The 16973-nt window shown below is 41.6% G+C and overlaps 1 protein-coding gene across 1 annotated transcript in view; it reads right to left on the bottom strand.

The window, feature by feature from the left end:
• Positions 1 to 16973, bottom strand: part of frem1b (Fras1 related extracellular matrix 1b) — a 177876-nt gene that overhangs the window by 14439 nt on the left and 146464 nt on the right. The window contains exons 27-28 of the mRNA XM_059983517.1: positions 15891 to 16020; positions 5605 to 5677 (exon numbers count right to left, since the gene is read on the bottom strand). Coding sequence (XP_059839500.1) covers positions 5605 to 5677; positions 15891 to 16020 — 203 coding nt within the window. The remainder of the gene's footprint in view (positions 1 to 5604; positions 5678 to 15890; positions 16021 to 16973) is intronic.

Here is a 16973-nt window from a genome sequence, read left to right as displayed (position 1 = left end):
CCTGATCAGAGACATCCCTGACCTTGGTACTTGGGAGGCAGCATACCGTCTGAGTGTCTCTATCACATCTACAGAATCTTGTGGCCACTCCTCTTAACTATTGAATTCCCTATCACTACTGCAGTCCTCTTCTCTCCTCTTCCGTTCAGAGCCACAGTGCCAGAGACCCTGTCACTATAGTTCCCCTGGGGAGGTTGTCCCTCCAATAGTATCCAAAACGGTATATTTATTATTCAGGGGAATGGTCACAGAGGTATTCTGTATTGGCTACCCCTTCCTTTTTCCTCTCCTGACATTCACCCCAGTACCTGCCAACTCCAACTAAGTGGTGACTACCTTCCTATAGCTCCCATCCATCACCTCAATTTCTTGCATGAGGCAGAGGTCAGCGAGCTGCAGCTCCATTTCTTCAACACGTTTTCTGAGCTCAATGCACCTGGTGCAGATGTGGTTATCTGGGAGGCTGGATGTCTCCCAGAATTTCCACATCTCACTCAAAGAACACAACACAGCCCCTGGAGGCATTCTCTCTTCTCAGACTATGTACTAACTGTTGAAGAATGAAGAAGAAGCTTATCATATATGTATCTCACCCAAGCCTCCCCATTTTAACACTGGTCCACTTACACAATGGCTGCTCCACTTGTCCCTGCCCTATTTTTATTGGTATTTGCTAATGAATTGCAATTTGATTGGGCTGCCGGAAAATGCCAAGAACTCACAAAAACTCCTTTTTAAAATCTCAATCATGGACCTATGTCTCTGTCTCTCCATCTCTGCCTCCCCCTCTCCTTCTCCCTCACTTACAATGCAGAGGTGATCACAACTGCATAGCATATTTTATCCAAATATGGTCTCACCAGTATATAACAATCTATTTGCTTATATTCTATTCCCTATCTAATGAAAGCCAGCATCCTGTATGTCATCAATGCTGCCCTTTAAGGATTTGTATGCCATGGTCACTCTGTGTGTGGATCCCCCTTGTATGATTTAAATGCCAGAAACTGAGATGATGGAAATCTGAAGCAAAGATAAAGGAATTGTTGTAAATAATCAGGAGAGTTAGAATTCAAAAATCTGCTGATTCTAGTAGGGTTGCAGGTCAGCAGATCAATGGGAAAAAGACAAAATTAGATTTTAGGAAGTTAGAACATCGAACACAGTTAAGTACAGCATAGGAACAGGCACCTTGGCCCCTGTTCCAACTGATAAAAACCAAAAACCCTCCAAAACTAATCCCTCCTATGTCCATACCTCCCCATCCTCCTCACATTCATGTGCCTATCTAAACCACTATCAGATCTCTCCTCAACCTCCGTAGCTCCAAAGAAGGCAACCCAAGTGTGTCCAACCTGTCAAGATAGCTCAAGCCCTCTAAACCAGGCAGAATCCTAGTAGAACCCTTTCCAAAGACTCAACATCCTTCCTATAGTGGGATGACCAGAACTGTATGCATACTTAAAACTAACCTAACCAGAGTTTTATAAATTTGCAACATAACCTCTTGACTTTTGAACTCAGTGCTTTGACTAATAAAAGCAAGCATTCCATAAGCCTTCTTAACCACTGTATCAACCTGCGTAGTCAAGTTCATGAAGCTATGAACTTGGATACCAAGATCTCTCTGCTCAGCAACATTGTTAATGGTCTTATCTTTAACGATGTTCTGTCTCCTTTCTTTTGCACTATCAAGCTGCAACAAACACTTCAAATTTATCTGGCTTAAACTCCATCTGCTATTTCTTTGCCCATATCTGCATCTGAAGTATATAGCACTGTATTCTTTGCCAGTCTTCTTCACTATCCACATCTCCACCAATCATCTGCAAATTGCTAACCCACCCATCTACATTTTCATCCACTTCATTTATATACATTACAAACAGCAGGGGTTCCAGCACAGATCCCTGTGGAACACTACTGATTACAGACCTCCAACTAGAAGATGTCCCTTCAACCACTACCCTTTGTCTTCTATGCACAAGCCACTTTTGAATCTAAACAACCAATTCGTCAACCATGCACCTTAATCTTCCGGATTAGCCTCCTATGAGGGACTTTGTCAAATGCTTTACTAAAATCCATGTAGACAACGTTCACTGCCCTGCTAAGTCCCCTCTGTTACTCTCTGTATATCCATGACTGAGTCACCACCCACAGCTCCAACCTGCCAATTAAATTTACTGATGACACTACACTGATTGGCCTAATCTCAAATAATAATGAAGTCAGCCTACAGAGAAGAAGTCATCAGCATCATCACCCTGACACAGTGGTGTCAAGAAAGCAACCTCTCTCATAATGTCGCAAGAACAAAGGAGCTGGTTGTGAACTACAGGAGGAATGGAGACAGGCTAGTCCCTATTGACTTCAATGGATCTGGGGTTGAGAGGGTGAAGAGAGCCTCTTTCACCTCAGACGGTTGAAGAAGTTTGATGTGGGCCCCCAGTTCCTAAGAACTTTCTATAGGTGCACGATTGAGAGCACCCTGACTGGCTGCATGACTGCCTGGTATAGGAACTGTACTTCCCTCAATCGCAGAACTCCGCAGAGAGTGGTGCGGGCAGCCGCACACATCTGTAGATGTGATCTTCCTACTATTAGGACATTTACAAAAACAGGTGTGTAAAAAGGGCCCAAAAGATCATGGGAGACCCAAGTCATCCCAACCACAAACTGTTCCAGCTGCTACCATCTGGGAAACAGTACAGTGGCATAAAAGCCAGGACTGACAGTCTCCAGGACAGCTTCTTCCACCAGGCCATCAGACTCTTAATTCATGCTGACACAACTGCATTTATATGTTATATTTGCTGTCCTGTTGTACATATTATTTGGTTATAAATTACTATAAATTGCACACTGCACATTTAGATGGAAACGTATCATAAAGATTTTTACTCATTTTACTCATCTCCTCCTACCTAAGGCCACAAACTTATCAATCACCCCGATGAGTTATTAACTTCAAAATTTCTGCACTCAAAGAGTTGAACTGCATGTGCATGTAATGAGAACTGTATAACCCATCTCCTTCTACCTTAGGCCATGAACTTATCAATCACCCTTTGTAGTTCACAGGATTTTACCTTGTTCCCTTCTTAAAAGGAGGCACAATATTAGCTACTTTCCAGTTCTCCAGGATGTCGCCTACGCCTGGAGAGGTTAATGGCCAAGCAAGCTCTTCTCTTGCCTCCTTCAATAACCTAGCATAAATCCCATTGCATCATGCCCAGGGGACTTATACACCTTAATACTGATTAGGAGGCCCAACACTTCCTCCTCATTCATCTCTAAATACCCTAACATATTTATGCACTTGGCACTGATCTCCTGGTCCTCAATGTCCTTTTCCTTGGTTGATACTGAAGCAAAGTGCTCATGAAATGCCTCACTCACATTCTCTGCATCCAAGCAAATATTACCCCTACTGCCCCACCACCTTCTTCCAAATGATCCTCTTGCTCTTGATATATGGATACAATGCCTTGGAACTCATTTTAATCCAACTTGGCAAGGACTTTTCATGGCCCATCCTGGCTTTCCTACTTACCTTCTTTAGTTCTTTTTGGCTTCTTTATCATTTTCATGTGCTCTCTTTGACCCCAGCTTCCAAAGCTTTTCCTTCCTGGACATCAAGGTTCTCTAAACTTTCCATCCCCATCCTTCCTTCCAACAGGAACATACATTTCCTGTACTCTGTGCAATTGATCTTTAAATACCCTCCACATGCCTGATATGGACTTGCCAGAAAAAAAAGTATGCCCAATGAACTTTTCTTAGTTCCTTCCTAAAGCCCTTGTACTTTGCCCTACTCAATTTAAAACTCTCCTGCAAGGATCATACCTGCCCTTATCTATAGCTATCCTGAAAGTTAAGGAGTTGTGATCACTGTTCCTTAACTGATCACCCAGTGAAAGGTCAGTCACCTCCTGGATATGCGCAACAAATTCTGCCTCTTCTAAACCCCTTTATATTAAGGAAGTTTAAATTTCCCCCATGACAACAACCCTATTATTTCTACATATTTCCTTAATCTGTTTACATATCTGTTCCTCAATGTTCCGGTTGTTATTGGGGCCCTGTAGTACAATCCCATCAATGTGATTGCACCCTTCCTATTCCTGAGTTCAACCCAAATGGACTCAGTGTCTGAACCCTCCATTATGTCTTCCCTGTGTGCAGTTGTAATATTGTCCTTGGTTAGTATTGCAATCCCCCCCACCCACTTTACTTCCTTCTCTATCTTTTCTAAGACTTCGAAAACCTAGTACGTTAATCATCCATTCCTGCCCCTCACTCAAACATGCTTTTGTAATGGTTACAACATCATAGTTAAACGTACTGATCCATGCTCTAAGTTCATCACCTTTACCCATAATACTCCTAGCATGAAAATATACACACTTCAAACTACCTGACACATCATACCTGTTATTTTGATTTTACTTTACCATACTTTCCTTGGTATCCACCTTCTGGTACAATCCTTCCCTTATAGACCAGTTCTCAGCCCCCTGCAAAACTAGCTTAAACCTTCCCAAGTAGCATGAGCAAACCAGGATATTAATATCCAGGATATTAGTTCTCCTCCAGTTCGGATGCAACCTGCTGTCTTCTCTTGTACAGGTCACCCCTTCCCCGGAAAAGGTTCCAATGATCCAAAAACTTAAAACCCTGCCCCTGCACCATTTCCTCAGCCACCTATTCATCTGTGCTATCATCCCACTCCTACCTACACTAGCCTGTGGCACAGGTAGTAAACTGGAGATTACAACCTTGGCGGTCCTTCTCTTCAACCTCTTTCCTAACTCAATATACTCACTACGTAGGACCTCTTCTCCTTTTCTGCCTATGTCATTGGTGCCAATATACACTCCAAACTCTGTCTGTTCACTCTCTCCCTTGAGAATATCCTGCAGCCACTCTGATATATCCCGGACCCTTAGGCACCTGGGAGGCATCACACCATCTGGGTGTCTCTTTTGGGGCCACAGAATCTCCTGTCTGTCCCCCTAACTATCGAGTCCCCTACCACTACCTGATTTTACCCTTCCCGGCTGAGCATCAGAGTTGGCCACAGTTCCACTGTCCTGGCTGCTGCTGCTGTGCCCCGATGATTTATTTTATTATATCTGCTTGGTTTTCTAAGTTACAAAGCTGTTAAAATTGAAGGAATCAAGATATGACATGTCTTTTAATACCAGAAACATTTAAAAGCTGTTGAATTTAATGACAGTTGTGACAACGGGGAAAGCTGTACTGCCAGTTTTGCTCTGCCTAAGCCTGTCAGGATATTCTGGAGCTGGAACTTCTACAACATTTGCTGCCGAATGCCTGGTCACTAAATCGGCTTCCCTGCCTGCATGAAGAGTGCAGAGACCTGGCAAAATCAACTTTTCCCATTAAACACATCACCAACGGACAAAGGGTTTCAATGTCTGTCCAGTACAGCCTAGTCAAAAACTCGCAGAACTTTTTAAAGCCTGAATATAATTCTGCAATTCATATAAATTAATTGTCTGTAGATATTTTAATTTCCTTGGCAAGATAATGATAAAATATATTTCATCAAATTTTAGTCAAATAACCGACACTTACCAGGGTCAAACTGAATTAAACTTGCTGTGTGATGAGTGAAGTCCCTGCCAACTGTTGCTGTTAACTCTTGAACCTATAGAAGGTAAACACTGAATTAATATTCAACGCAGAGACTGATCACATAATATCATGGAGTCATCATACTGTGAAGAGAATGCAACTTCATGATGTATCTTTATTATGTGCAATAGAGCATAAATATGTACAGTTATATAGAGAACATCCACAATGACTGTGCAGACTTAGGAATGGAACCAAGATTTCTGTGAGAAAGAGAAAAAAATAGAATAAATAAAAATTTGGGTTGTGAATAGTAATTGTTGCTATATACAGTATATGTTGCCCTTTAAGAATTGCATCAAGGGGCATTCCAGTTTAAGATGGCGCTACCGAAGGTGTGCGACTGTTTATGGGTGGTTCGAAAGCAAAGAAATTTGATTTAAAACATTACCAATAATACTCTTTCTGAAGTACATTGTGGTGAACTATCACTGTAAACAATGAAGAGGCAAAGACAAAGAGAATTTGAGAAATGTGCCCTGCTGGTTGTTGCAAATTTGCACACTTGGAATTGGAGCCATGCTGGTGAACAAGACCAGGAGTAAACAATTCAGAGAGAAGACGGGACAGAAGAGTTCCTATATCCTTCTAACTAATCCAGGTGTGAGGGTGGATCACGCTAAGTGCAGAGTCAGTTTGGAGAGGTTGAGAACAGCTTCTTCAGCAGTGGGATCTAGGCCTAAGGCGAATGGTTGGGCAGCGCATTCTAGGTCTGGAGCGATTTGCCATGGCAGGGCCTAGGTCCCAATGTGAGGCACAATCTGCAGTTTGGACAATTTAAATGTCGGCCCAGATAGAATGGAAAGGCAGGGTGTTAAAAGTGGACGAGGGTTGGATTGCTCTGGGTGCCAATCCAATTTGGAGAGGTCAAGAGCAGCTTCCTTGGCCACAAAATTCAGGCCCAGAGCAATTTGCCACGGCAGAACCTGGGTCCTAATGTGAGGTATGATCCGTTGTTCAGACTATTTAAATGCCAGTCCAGATAGACTGGGGTCTTCTCTCTACATGACACTGAGGCTGTGAGACTGCCCCAGGCTGCCATGCTTCATGCCTGTGAAATTTGTGGCAATTTGCCCCATTAATATGATGAACTGATTACCAAGCCTTTGGGTTTGCTCTGGACTGCTCTGGGAATTTGGATCTAAGGACTCAATTTGGTTTGGAAAGTTGTTGTTTTGCTTGCTTCTGTTGTTTACATGATTTGTGTTTTTCTTTCTCTTTTTGTGTGCATTGAGAGTTGGTCTTTATTTTCTTTAATTGGGTTCTTTCGGGTTTCTTGCTTTGCGGCTGCTTGAAAGTAAACAAGTCTCAAGGTTGAGTAATTTAAGCATTAGCTGATAATAAATGTACTTTGCATCTTGAAGTGATTTATGCTCTTTGGTTCACAGTACACATGCAAGAAGTTTCAGACTTCGTTATGAAGAGTCAAATAAACTTTGTGCATGCAAGACACAAAATGCTCAGGGAACACTGCAAGTCAGGAAGCAGCTGTGAAGGGGAATAAAAAGTTGATGTTTTTGGCGAGACACTTTCTCGGGACTGGAAAGTTAATGGCAGAAACCAGAATAAGAAGGTTGGAGGAGAGGAAGATGGCAGGTGACAGTTGAGTCCAGGTGAGGTGGAGGTGTGTGAGTAGGGGAGGGGAGATGAATTAGGAAGCTAGGAAAGGATTGGTGGAAGAGGGGGCCAAAGAAGAAGGAATCTAATAGAACAAGATGGTGGACTGAGGAGGGAAGGAAAGGAGGAGGGGTACTGAAGGGAGGTGATGGACGGGTGAGAAGACAAGGAGTAGAGAGTAACCAGAACAGGAAAAGTGAGGGGGGAGAAATTATTGAAAGCTGGAGAAATCAATAATTATCTTCTTCTTCAACCCTTTACATCCCCCATTTCCCCCACCCATAGACCTCACCTGGTCTCACCTGCTAGTTTGTACCCCTTCCTATCCCTCACCTTCTTATTCTGGATTCTGCCCTCTTTCTTTCCAGTTATGATGAAGGGTTTCAGTCCAACTGTGTATTCCCTCCATAGATGCTGCACGACTTCCTAAATTTTTGTACTTTGAGCTCCTATGTTCTCATGTGTTTCGGTTTACATTTTCTGCAGTGATATTTGTTCAAGGTTTAAAGAGCTCTTTGAGCACACATACTTTACATTGGCAACAAAGATTGGTGGTAAAAAATCACAGTCAAAAGTGAAGACGCTGTCCTGGACGTCAAGGAACTGTGTGGGGCAAATCTGCGGAGCTCACAATTAATGACAGGAAGTCTAAGGTGCAGACTTTAACACAAAAGAAAATGGTTCCACATGGAAAATTTGTTCCAAATAAAATTGCAAACCTGCTTGTAGTTATAGTATCATCTAGTACAAAATAGCAGAGGGGCTTCAGACTGATTAGATTGGAAAGCTTAATCATCAATAAAAAATATACATCCTGGGGGGTGAAGGTGATCTTTGAGTAAATTATGTTGTTTAAGTGGAGGGTGTGGTGAAATTGTTTGGACAGAGGCCACCTGCAAATAGAAGGCCATCCTTTTGGTGGAAATATGGCAGTTACAGTATTTACATGATGCTGGCAGATTTGCTGTAGGGTGAACAAAATTAAAACCCAAAACCATTTCAACCCAGTGCTGTCAGAAAATGTGCAAGTTATTAGTCTGTAACCCATAATCAGCAATGAAGACTGATGATGAGCAATGACACACCTTTTCTAATAAATCTACAGTCTAACAAAAGTAGAGTTAGCGAACTGAAAATGAAAATCAAGGCTTCACAATGCATTGTGACATAGATGCTGACCGCTTCACTGTGGAAATGTACATGTATGGCAAAATGGTTTAAAGTTAACAAGAGTCCTGAAAAAGTGTCTCGGCCTGAAACGCCAACTGATTATTTATTTACAAAGATGTTGCCTGATCTGTTGAACTCCTCCAGCATTTTGTATGAGTTGCTCAACATATTTTGGTGACAAATAGAATGTTTAAAAATTGAAAGAAATTTTATTCTAGCTTCTTCTCCCTTCCTTTCCAGTCCTGAGGAAGGGTTACAGCATGTCCAGCAGCATCCATGAAAATGAATAAACGGTTGAACTTTTGACCAAGACCTCTATCAGGACTGGAAAGGAAGGAGAAAGATACCAGTATAGAAAAGTGGGGACTGAAGAATTTGAATTGAATTGACTTTATTTCTTACAACCTTCATGTACATGAGTAAAATTATTTTCGTTATGTCTCCGTCTAAATGTGCAATGTGCAATTTATAGTAATTAATAGTAAATAGTATGAATAACAAGCCAGACAATATAACATATAAACGTATAGTGTCAATATGAATTAATCAGCCTGATGGCCTGGTGGAAGGGGCTGTCCAAGAGTCTGTTGGTCCTGGCTTTTATGCTGTGGTACCATTTCCCAGATGGTAGCAGCTGGAACAGTTTGTGGTTGGGGCAACTCAGGAATTGCAATGATCCTACAGGCCCTTTTTACAAAGCTGTCTTTGCAAATGTGAATAGTGGGAAATTCACATCTACAGATGTGCTGGGCTGTCCACACCACTCTCTGTGGAGTCCTGTGATTGAGGGAATTACAGTTCACATACCAGGCAGTGATGCATCCAGTCAGGGTGTTCTCAATTGTGCCCCTGTAGAAAGTTCTTAGGATTTGGAGGCCCATACCAGACTTCCTCAACCATCTGAGGTGAAAGTGGCGCTGTTGTGCTTTTTTCACCACACAGTCAATATGTGCAGACCACATGAGATCCTCAGTGATGTTTATGCCAAGGAACTTAAAGCTGTTCACCCTCTCAACCCCAGATCCATTGATGTCAATAGAGGTTATCCTGTCTTCATTCTTCCTGTAGTCCACAACCACCTCCTTTTTGCGCCATTGAGGGAGAGTTTGTTTTCTTGACACCACCATGCCTCCTTCTCTGTAGGCTATCTAATTATTATTTGAGATTAGGCCAATCACAGACATCCCACCCTGAAAAAATTCATTTCAGGGAGGTAGCACCATCAACTTGCGGGAGACTCCTGGGAGAGGTGGGATCTCTGCAGTAGAGTAACTCCTTAGCAGCAAGCCAGCTCGTTTAAATAACGTTAGCTATGCTAATGAACAAATGACACCTGTTAAACTCACCTCAACGTCTTTTACGTTTTAAACCACCATGGGCAACAGAAAAATCACTGTTGCAAACAGTGCAGTGAGGAACACTGTCATTATTTTGACCCCTATTAGGCAGGGGTACACTTTAGTGTAGTCTGGGGTGAAGTACATTTTTTTGGAACACTCTGCCATCTCTCTCTCTCTCCTTCCCCCTCCCCTCCCCCTCCCTCTCTCTCCCTCTCTCCCCCTCAAAAAAAAATCTATTTCCAGGATATTGTATATAATTTGCGTGTGTTGGGAAGCTGCTATCAATATATGGGAGACTCCCGGAACTTCTGGGAGAGGTAGGATGTCTGCAATCAGTGTAGTGTCGTTAGCAAATTTAATTAGCAGATTGAAGTTGTGGGTGGCGATACAGTCATGGGCATACAGAAAGTAAAAGGAGGGGGCTTAGGACACAGCCCGAAAGGGCTCCTGTGTTGAGGGTCAGAGGGGCAGAGGTGAGGGAGCCCACTTTTACCACCTGCTGGCAATCTTACAGGAATTCCAGGATCCAGCTACATAAGGCAGGGTGAAGGCCAAGGTCTCTGAGCTTCTTATCGAGTCTGGAGGGAATTATGGTGTTGAATGATAAACTGTAGTCCAAGAACAACATTCTTGGACTATAAGGGAACAAGCTAGAAGGAGATAGTTGAAGACAGGTGTGGTGGGAAAGGTAAAGAGCTGGAGTCGAAGGAATCTGAAAGGAGAAGTGAGTGGACCATTGGTGAAAGGGAAGAACGAGGGGAACCAAGAGGTGATAGGCAGGTAAGGAAAAGAGGTTAGAGGCCTGTGTGGGGAATGGGAGAAGAGGGAAAGGGGAGAAGAAAAGATTTTAAAAAAGGGAAAAAATTACCAGAAGGAGAAATCGATGTTCATGTCATCAGGTTAGGGGCAAGATGAGGTGTTGCTTCTCCACTCTGACAGAGGGTTCATTAGGGTGGAAGAGGGGGAAGAGGAGAAGTGATATGTTGGAATGGGAAGAGGGATAGGATTTTAATTTGTTAGCTACTGGGAAATTATCCTTTTGGTTGATGAAGCAGATGTGCTCAGCTTGGGAATAATTTTCTGAATAACCAGAGGGTGGATGAGGTAAAAAATACATCTTTAGTGTGAATAGATAACATCCAGTTTTAAATAAGCTTCTTGAATAATATGGAACAATTATTAAATAAGGATGTCATGTTAATGCAGCACAGCTCAAGTGATCCAATTTGATTCTCACCTCAGGTGCTGCTTGTGTGTAGTTTTTATATTCCCCTTTTACCCACAGGTGTACAAGTTCCCTTTCACTTCCTAAAGATGTGTAGATAGGTTAACTGATTACTGTAACTTGCCCTTGGCATGAGAAGGGAGGGTAGCAGGATAATAGTGAGGGAGAATAACTTGCCTGAACATAATGGGACTGATGAGTGTGATCTGAGGGCCAGCGAGAAAGAGACCTCCTTCTGTGACAGTGTTTAAAATCAAAAGATACCACGTAACGTGGGCCTGAAACCAAATTTCAAACTGATGGTAAAGTGGAAATGCTCAAACATTAAGTAGGAAAAAAAAAGAGTCCACCATGACGGTACAAAAAGCTGCATGATTCTGCAAACATTATGAACTGATATTCAAGCAAATGATGGATGACAATTAATATCCACTGTTTATGTTTGAAGATTAGTGTCCCAAGTTGTCAGCTCTTCTGTAAATTACAACTACGTCAAACCAATGTTCAAAATAATGTGGATAGAAAGGCACCGGTAGCTGAGTATTAAGATCCACAATGGTTGTACTCCTACTTCCAATGTTACTGTATTAGGTAAAAATCATCATCTTCAAAGGACGTGTGGTAACTGGGGCCTCCACGTGCTTGCAGGAGTGCAGGGGCTATTCACACCAGACTATCGTTCCCCAAACATCTATTAATTCACCAGAGCCATGTTCTCACATTCTTCTGAAATTTGGTTTGCTCTGTTTCCTGAGCAGCAAACTCAGAGTTCTGGAGGAACTCAGCAGGTCAGGCAGCATCGATGCAAGGGAATAAACAGTTAATGTTTTGGGCTGAACCCTTTCTTCAGGACAGCTTTGATCAGAATCCTTCATCATGTGTTGTTCTGCTCCTTACACTCCATTGAAACTCATTGATTTCACTGAAAAAAATCAATTACATTACATCGTAACATCCTAAAAAAAGGTGAATTAAAATGTGTTAGAGTATTATTTGGAATAATATTTAATGGAATAGAAAATGTGCCAATGCAGCGACACTAATGTTCTGCACCTGCCAAATTAAATAGTGTTTTACTCTAACACTTCTGAGGAGAGGAATGATGAAATAGAGAGTTGGAAAATACTCCAATAATATTTGGTTGAACTGCATGTTAAACAAGGATAACTCCTGTATCACAGTAAAGATCTCAGAAAAGATCAAATCTTATTCATATTTGTAAAATTTCAAAATTGTTCTTTGTTTTGTTTATTTTGAAAAGGTAAATGTAATATTTATGATATTAGTTATTAACAGTAATAGTTGACATAGCACTGATACCCCTTAAAGATTATGCAGTGTGTAATTGCTCCTGGATTGTAAAACTGCAGAGAAAGTTCAAATGTCAATGGCTTGGAATAAACTACATTTACAGTGCCTATAAAAAGTATTCACCCCCTCAGGAAGTTTTCATGTTTTATTGTTTTACAACATTGAATCACAATGGATTTAATTTGGCTTTTTTTTGACACTAATCAACAGAAAAAAACTCTTCCGTGCCAAAGTGAAAACATTTCTACAAAGTGATGTAAATAAATTACAAATAGGAAACACAAAATAATTGATTGCATAAGTATTCACCCCCTTTAATATGACACACCAAGTCATCACTGGTGCAGCCAATTGTTTTTTGAAGTCACGTAGTTAATTACATGGAGATCACCTGTGTGCAATCAAGTGATTGTAGTAAAACTACACCTATATCTGTAAGGTGTAACTGATGGTGAGTCAGTATCCTGGCAAAAACTACACCATGAAGACAAAAGAACACTCCAAGCAACTTTGTGAAAAGGTTATTGAAAAACACAAGTCAGGAGATGAATATAAGAAAATTTCCAAGTCACTGAACATCATTTGGAGTAAGTTAAGTCAAACATCAAGAAATGGAAAGAATATGGTAGTTGTAAATCTGCCTAGAGCAAGCCATCCTCAAAAATTGAATGATTATGCAAGAAGAGGATTAATGAGGGAGGCCACCAAGAGACCTATGACGGCTCTGGAGGAATTTCAAGCTGCAGAGGCTGAAATGGGAGAGACTGCGGACACAACAGCTGTTGCCTGGGTGCTTCACCAATCGCAGCTTTATGAGAGAGTGGCAAAGAGAAAGCCATTGTTGGAAAAAAACCTCACATGAAATCTCTGCTAGTGTTTGCCAGCATGCATGTGGGAGACTCCTAAGTCAGCTGGAAGAAGTTTCTATGGTCTGCTGAAACAAAAATTGTACTTTTTGGCTATCAGACTAAACTCCATGTTTGACATAAGTCAACATCAACAAAAACACACCACCCTACTGTGAAGCATGGTTGGGGCTGCATCATGCTGTGGGGCTGCTTCACTGCAGCAGGCCCTGGAAGGCTTGTGAAGGTGTGTGGGTAAAATTAATGCAGAAAAATATGGGGAAATCCTGGAGGAAAACCTGATGCAATCTGCAAGAGAAATGTGACTTGGGAGAAGATCTGTTTTCCAGCAAGACAATGATCACAAGCATAAAGTCAAAGCTACAAAGGAATGGCTTAAAAACAACATTGATGTCTGGGAGTGGCCAAGTCAGAGTCCAGACCTCAATCCAATTAAGAATTTGTGGCTGGACTTGAAAAGGGGTGTTCACTCATGATCCTCGTGCAATCTGACAGAGCTTGAGCAGTTTTGTAAAGAAGAATGGGGGAAAAATTGCAGTGTCCAGATGTTCAAAGCTGATAGAGACCAGTCCACACAGACTCAGGCTGTAATTGCTGCCTAAGGTTCACCTACTAAATACTGACTTGAAAGGGGGTGAATAATTATGCTATCAGTTTTTTTTGTCTTTTATATTTGTAATACTTTATACCAATTTGTATTCATTTTGACATGAGAGAGTCCTTTCTGTTGTCAAAAATGCAAAATGAAATCCACTGTGATTCCATGTTGTAAAACAATAAAACATAAAAACTTCCAAGGCAGGTGAATACTTTAAACAGGCACTGTACATACCTTGGTTAAGTTCTGCATATGCTATAATTATCAACCTCTATCGTATTCAGAGGTTAAAATCTCACTGAAGACACACATTCCATAAGCTAGGAAAGAGAGTAGGCCATACTGCCCCTCAAAAAAGCTGCTCTGTCACTCAGTTTGATCTTGTACTGAAGTCATCTCTCTATTATTATCAAAATTCTACAACCCTCAGATTTGAAAATATAGAACATTCATTTTTAATTGAGAGTGTTGTATACCTTTGAAACATTTTATCTCAGAGAACCTTAGTTGCTCTGTCATACAGTGTTGCTAGAGATCACGAGATTTTTGGAGCAATATACTCAAAATGCTGGAGGACCACAGCAGGCCAGGCAACATCAATGGAAAAAAGTACAGTCAATGTTTCAGTTCATCAGGACTAGAAATGAAAGGGAAAGAAGTCCGATTAAGAAGGGAGGTCTATTTCCTCCTCTACTGCCATGATGAGGTCACTCTCAGGCTGGAGGATTAACACTTTGTGTTCCATCTCGGTAGCTTCCTACCTGATAGCATGAACATCAATTTCTCCAACTTCCAGTAATTTTACCCCATCCCCCTCCCCTCTTCTTCAATTCCTCACTCTGCCCCTCTCCACCACTTCTCACCTGCCTTTTGCCCCTCCTACTTGCCTATCTCCCATGGACCCCTCTCCTCTACCATCAGATTCCTTCTTCTCCAGCTCTTTGCCTTTTCCACTCATCACCTCCACCTTCCTACATCACCTCCTCTCCCCCACCCACCTAGCTTCACCGATCACCTTCTAGCTTGTTTTCCTTTCCCCACCCCTCCCCACACCCACCAGCATATTTTGGCTTCTTCTCCCTTCCTTTCTAGTCCTGATGAAAGTTATTCATCTCCATTGATACTGCCTGACCTGCTGAGCATTTTGTGTGTGACTGGCTGAAGTTCTCTCTGGCATGCATCAACCAGACTTTTACTAAATGGCAGAATAGGTATGAAGAACTATTTGTCCTAATACTACTTACGCTCTGATTTTCTTTCAGAAGTGTTGAACCAAGTCCAGCAGGAGGTTGATATAATTACACATGTGCAATGATACAAAAGAGCAGAAGCATAGAATTTAAAACAGAATATGAGAACCCAGAGGGTTGGGTTCACATTTTACTGCAGCTCAACATGAAGAGAAAGGTCTCACACTTGTAAACAAATTCTGAACAAATTTCACGACATATACGGATAAACCTGATTCTGAAAACACTATCATGTCGTAGTGGTGTTCCAATATATGAGCAGCACTGTAGCATAGCAGTTGGCACAGTGTTTTATAGTACCAGCGACCTGGGTTCAAATCAGCCAGTCAATATAATTTTCCATTACACGTCTATAGGTTTGTCAAAATTTTGGATGTCATACCGAATCTCCACAGACTCCTAAGGAAGTAGAGTCACTGTTATGCTTTCTTTGCAACTACGTTTATATGATGGGTCCAAGACAGGTCCTCTGAGATAGTAACACCCAGGAATTTAAAGTCATTATACAATCCACTGGTAAGTATATTATCACATCTTGTACAAATATAGGCTGAATTTACAAGCTTTTGTTGCGCTTATAATGGATACAATAAATCCCTGGCATATTCCCCTCATAAATATTGAAAAATCTGACTATTTCCTGAAGGACTAGAGATGTGAGTGGAAGAATAGCATTCAAAGAATGATGGTCCAGGGCAGAACCGCTATTTAGTCCATTTATCTCTTCATCATGGACATTGTTTGGATTTTCTTAGTCTCAATGACCTCTCCATGGATACTGAAGAAATCACCAGACAAATCAGGAATCAAAGGTATTTTGCAAAATATAAGTAATTGAAGTTAGCATACCTTTATAGTAACATAAGAGGGGTCGGCACTGTATCCTTTCCTGATCACGTTAATGGAGAGAGTCCCTATGTCTTCGCAGACTCGATAGCTACTGGAAGCCATTTCAATCTGGGACCACTTCAGCTCCATTCTGGAGAAAAATTAAATTTATTTTTAAGAAAGATACAGATGCAATTGTTGCTCAAAGGAATTAAAGAAACCAAATACTGTACATCTTAAGGAAATCTCAAGTTAAATCTCTGACCATATTGATACATCCAGGGCGTTTTTCAAAGCCCAATTACCTTCAGATTTGTCATTGATGTCCTTCCAACCATCAAATCAGAAGTGAAAATGTTCATTATGTTCAAGTCCATTGCAACTGCTCAGTAAATGAAGCAAATCATTTTGGCATGCAGCAAAATCTTGACAACCTTCAGTCATGGTCTGAGACCTGGCAAATGACATGTTTATCTTTGAAGTGCAGGAAAAGACTGTGCTGCTTACTCTAATGTGGAGTGTTCCAATGAGTTCAAGGTAGCACAAACTTTCTTGTACCATCCATGCATTAAAATATTCACGTATGACCCCATGTGGGAAGTTTAACCATCTACCCCTGGTATTCATTGGCATTATTACTGCAGAGTCCTCTAACACTTCAGCATCAACATCTGAAGGATTACCATTGACTAGAAGCTCAATTAGACCAGTCATCTGAGTACCATGGCTGCAGGTGCAGGTCAGGAAGCCTGATTTTACTGCATCTACAATCTCTAATACCAGATAGACAAGTGCAATAGGCACATTGAAACAGGTTCCTCTAAGTTATGACTATGAACGACGTTGCCAATCTTTCATTCTGCACTCTGCGGCATGGTAGCATAGAGACTAGTGCAATGCTTTACGGTCACAACCCTTACTAATTGCAAGGATGGTGGGGGGGGGGCGGGGTTGTGGAGATATGTCTCTACCAAAGGAGATGTAGGACATTCCTTGCCTCCTCTAGCCTGCAGGCCAGTCTTGGGCAAGGTGTAGCACCTGCCTAGCCTCCACCTCCCCCCTTCCCCACCAATCGGGGTCACATGAAGCCATCGGAGCAGGTGG

This window comes from Hypanus sabinus, chromosome 11 (genome assembly GCF_030144855.1).
Source record: "Hypanus sabinus isolate sHypSab1 chromosome 11, sHypSab1.hap1, whole genome shotgun sequence".
NCBI lineage: Eukaryota > Metazoa > Chordata > Chondrichthyes > Myliobatiformes > Dasyatidae > Hypanus > Hypanus sabinus.
Note: the sequence above shows the minus strand (reverse complement) of the source record. Positions and strands in the feature narration are given on the sequence as shown.